This window comes from Tachyglossus aculeatus, chromosome X1 (genome assembly GCF_015852505.1).
Source record: "Tachyglossus aculeatus isolate mTacAcu1 chromosome X1, mTacAcu1.pri, whole genome shotgun sequence".
NCBI lineage: Eukaryota > Metazoa > Chordata > Mammalia > Monotremata > Tachyglossidae > Tachyglossus > Tachyglossus aculeatus.
Window position 1 is genome coordinate 114,482,023 of NC_052101.1, and position 4,592 is coordinate 114,486,614.

Below are 4,592 nucleotides of genomic sequence, written 5' to 3' on the forward strand. Positions count from 1 at the left end.
AGGGAAAGTGGTGGCATCAATCAGGCAAGACCTCCAGGAGGAGATGAGGGATGTGGTTTGGCAGAGTTGAAGGGAGAAGGAAACCCAGGAAAGGGGAAGGGGTGAAATGGGTTAGTGATGGGAAGTTCGAGAGAATTGACAAGCACCAGTTGGAGTAGAGTGGGAGTAGAGTGGGAGATCAGAGGGACCAAGCCACTGGGGAACTTTGAAGCCAAGGGTGAGGAGTTTCAGCTTGACACAAGAGGTAGCGGGGAAAACCACTGCAAGTATTTGAGGAGGGGAGTGATTACCTCACCCCACCCATTGGGTTTCTAGAAACCGAAACGGATCTGGGTGTTGAGGGATCGACTAATTAAAGGATTAGCCTGGCTGCCCCTTTTACTTCCTCGAATGAGCAGGATCAACCGATGGCTTTTATTGAGCACTGACTGTGTAGAGAGCACAGTATTAAATGCTTGGGAGAGAACCACGTGACAGAGATGGCAGAAACGTTCCTTGCCCAAAACAAGCTTTCAGTCTAGAGGGGGAGAAAATGACCAAGATGGACATAAGTATTATGGGGCTGAGGGGATGGAGGAGCAACTAGTCAGGTATGTCTCAACTGAGGGGGCAGGGCAGGCATCAGAATTTCCGTGGGTACCACAGTGGGGAAGGCAGAAAAGTGATCCACAGTTACTTTCACTTTTCAATCGATCAATCAATCGAGAAGTAGCATGGCCTAGTGGATGGAGCACGGGCCTGAGAGTAGGATGTGGGTTCTAATTCTGCCTCTGCCACTTTGCTGTGTGACCTTGGGAAACTCACTTCACTTCTCTGTTCCTCAGTTCCCTCACCTGTAAAATAGGGATTGAGACTGTGAACCCCACGTGGGACAGGACTGTGTCCTACCCAATTTGCTTGTATTCACCCCAGTGCTTAGTACAGTGCCTGGCATGTAATAAGCGATTAACAAATATCACAGTTATTATTTATTGGGCAAAGACTGGAGGAGGCTTTGAAGTGGGGGGAGGATCGCTTTCGCAGAGAGGGCCAGCTGTTAAGATCACATTGAAGGGGGGCGAGGAGGGGGAGGCGTCCCTAACTTTGACGCTAAAGCCAAGTAGTCCCGTTGTGATGTCATAATGTGGGGGTGGGGCTCTGGAGGCTCTGGGGGCCTCCGGCCTACACAGGGACCAGAGACCGGAGAAAGCTGGGTCAGGCAGAGAGGCCAAAGGGCTCCCAACATTCAAGCCCCACCCAAGGCCACAAACCTGGCCCAGAAGAACGAGAAAGCCTCTCCAGCTCTGGGCCCGAAGGACGACCCTGCCCCTCACCCCAAGACGGTTCAGGGTGGACAAGGGGACAGGTAGTTGTGTCCGGAGCCTGCAGGCTGAAATCAACATCGAAACTGACTCCCACTGGCCCCCACAGGTTTTAGGAGGCCTCCATTTGGGTTGCAGCGGCTCCCGCAGAGGACGATGGGGCCCAGGTCATGCACCACACTGACTCTGATCATGGTTATCCTGCTGCTGGAGCCGCCCACCACGATGACTGTGGTGCAGATTTTCTACAATAGCAACTCCAGCTTGGTAGAATTTAGAGACATGCCGGCTTTGTCCGGCCCCAAACTGGCCAACCTGGGGCTGCAGGGTCAACTGGTTGAGGCCAAGCCGGCTAACGCATGCCAACCCATCGAAGGCCCAAAGATAAAGGCTAACGTCTCCCAGGCTGCCATAGTCTTGATCAGGAGGTTCGACTGTAGTTTCAACGTGAAGATCCTACACGCCCAGCTGGCCGGCTATCAGGCAGCCATCATATACAACGTGAACTCGGACGAGCTGGTGGAGATGGGACACGTGTTCGAGGACCTTGAGCAGCAGATCCAGATCCCGGCCGTCTTTGTCAGCGAGACAGCAGCCCAGAGCCTGCGGATCATCGTACACTGCGACCGAGGGGCACAGGTCTTTCTGCGCCCAAACAGCCCCAAGCAGTGCCTGAAGCTGGCGTGTGCCTTCGTCTCCCGTTATTGGTTCTTGGTCAGTGCCCTGACCCTGGCCATCGCAGTGCTGATACTGGCATTGACTGGCTGGCGTTTGCCGGAGCGGAGGAAAGGCACAGTGTCCAGCTGGAGACTGAGAGACCTCAGGGCCCGGAAGATCAAATTGTGCACTTACATCAAACAGGATGACCTGTGTGCCATCTGCTTAAATGACTATGAGCATGGAGACCAGCTCAAGGTCCTGCCATGCTCCCACGCTTTCCACAGCAACTGCATCGATCTGTGGTTCACCCAGGCCATCAACAAGGTATGCCCAGTGTGCAAGCAGCTCGTGCCCGAAGACGACGACAACTCCTACTCCAACCTGGAGAATGGAGAACTGGGAGGAGATGACAGGGAGGACAACAGTGAGGGGTTGCTCTCGGTGCTCAGGCCCCTGCCAAACCGCCTGCGGCACTGGAATCGGCGGGGGAACTAGTTCCCATGCCCCGGGGGAGGGCCTCCACAGCGGCTCCGTGGGCGAACCCCCCGCCTTTGGAGGTGCCATGCCCCCCAGCCCCCCGTGTTCTCCCACCATGGCATTCTACACCCCATCCGTTTGAAAGGCCACCAGAGCTCTGCCCTACCCCCCTCACCCTACCCCTCATTCTGCCCGAGCAGGGGGAGCTGCTATCAGGGGCGAAATGCCTGGCTTGATTCTGATTGGATATCATTAGTGTAGGCCTCCGGATGGAAGAAATAAAATCCACATGAGAAAATGCCTATGTTGCTGCGGCAGGGATTGGGAGGTCTTAGAGCTGCCATCGCCCCAAAGCTTTCATCCTGTGGTGAGGGTCAGGGCCAGGCTGCGATTTAGGACTGGGGGTCTGGTTCCTATCCTCTAGGAGTTTATCCTCCAAGGAAGGAATCAAGCAGTTTGGTCTTCTGAAAAGTGAGGATAAATAACACCTGCTCCACTCTGCTTTATATGGATACAATCAGGAGAAAATATAAAACTGGGGCCAAATTGAAGGTGTGAGATCAGGATAAGATATAAAATTGGGGCCAAATTGGATGTGTGATTATCATAAAGCCTCTCCCTGGACACATGATTTAGTTTCCTTAGGAGAGGGGCTAGGGTCTGGTCAAATTTAGAGTTTTCTTGCTTTCTCCACATTAACACTCCTACCTTTCCCTTATTTCCTGGTCCAGAGTTGACTTTGGACTTTTTGCTGTCTTTAGGTGGAGAAAAAAAGACAATCTCCCTCCCCGCAACACCATTCTGTACCATTCTATGCCATTCCTAATCTGCTCCTGCAACTTGATGATGTCACACATACAATTTGTGGAAGAACGTTTCTCTGCCATGTCGCCACTGCTCTACCCACACCGACCCCTTTGCTGCCCCTTGCACAAGCAGCTCGGGGAGCTTGGATCTGAGCCTCGTTCTAATCCTGGCTCTGCCATTTGTCTGCTGTGTGACCTTGGGCCAGTCACTTCACTTCTCTGTGCCTCAGTTCCCTCATCTGTAAAATGGGGGTTAAGGTTGTGACCCTTATGTGGGACGGGGACTATGTCCAACCTGATTAGCTTATATCTACCCCAGCACTTAGAACAGTGCTTGACACATAGTAAGTACTTCGTAAATAACATTATTATTATTATTGGACCAATGATGGCTCACTTCTGACCTCACATCTTTGAGAAGAGCAGGGTGACTTTGGGACATCGCGGGCGGTTGCTATCTTTGCTGCACCACTTCCCCTTTAAGCATTGTATTACCTTACTTGCCCTGGGAGTCAGAGGACCTGCCTGGTTTTTTAATACTGGTTATGTGACCTGCCTGCTGCATGACCTTGGGCAAACCACAACTTCTCTGGGCCTCAATTTCCTCATCTGGAAAAAGACTGAGCCCCCTGTAGAACAGGGTCTGTGTCCACCTGGTTATCTTGTATTCTCTTTCAGCACTTAGTACAGTGTTTCCACATAGGAAGCATTTAACAAATATTATTATTATTACTGTTATTGTTATAAAGCTGGCACTGCACTGATCCTGCAGCTTCAGTATCATCAACATAAGGATCAACGAGGAGTGCTGAGTGCAGAGCACTATTCTGAGTGTCTGCTGTGTTCACAGCACTGTACTGAGCACCTACTGTATGTAGAGCAGAACACTACTAAGCACCTACTCTGTGCAGAGCACTGTACTGAGCGCTTCCTGTGTACAGTCATAATAGCATTTAAGCACTTACTCTGTGCAGAGCACTGAACTAAGTGGTGGGAGAGAATACACATGTGGGAATTAGATATGCTCCCTGTCTCTCGGGGGGCACACAATCTACAGGGCATTGAACTGAGTGTCCACTGTGTGCAGAGTACTGATCTGTGTTCCTATTGTGAGGACAGGGATGACGTCTTATCATCATCATCATCAACAAATGCCGTCGAGTCATTTCCGATTCACAGTGACTTAATGGATTTACCCATAGAGTTTTTTGGGTAAAAAATACGGAAGTGTTTTACCACTGCCTCCTTCCACGCAGTAAAAACTTAAGTTTCTGCCATTGTCTTTGATCAACATTTTGATCAGTGTATCATCTGCCTTTGACTCTTTCCCTTGCCACTGCTTCCCAGC

General features: G+C 51.2%; 1 protein-coding gene across 1 annotated transcript; it reads left to right on the top strand.

Annotated features, from left to right (window-relative positions):
• The first annotated feature begins 1,190 nt into the window (after positions 1-1,190).
• ZNRF4 (zinc and ring finger 4) lies at positions 1,191-2,726 on the top strand. Its single transcript, XM_038740338.1, has one exon. It carries the CDS (start codon positions 1,458-1,460, stop codon positions 2,454-2,456), a length of 999 nt encoding a protein of 332 aa, XP_038596266.1. The 5' UTR covers positions 1,191-1,457; the 3' UTR covers positions 2,457-2,726.
• Positions 2,727-4,592: the final 1,866 nt, after the last annotated feature.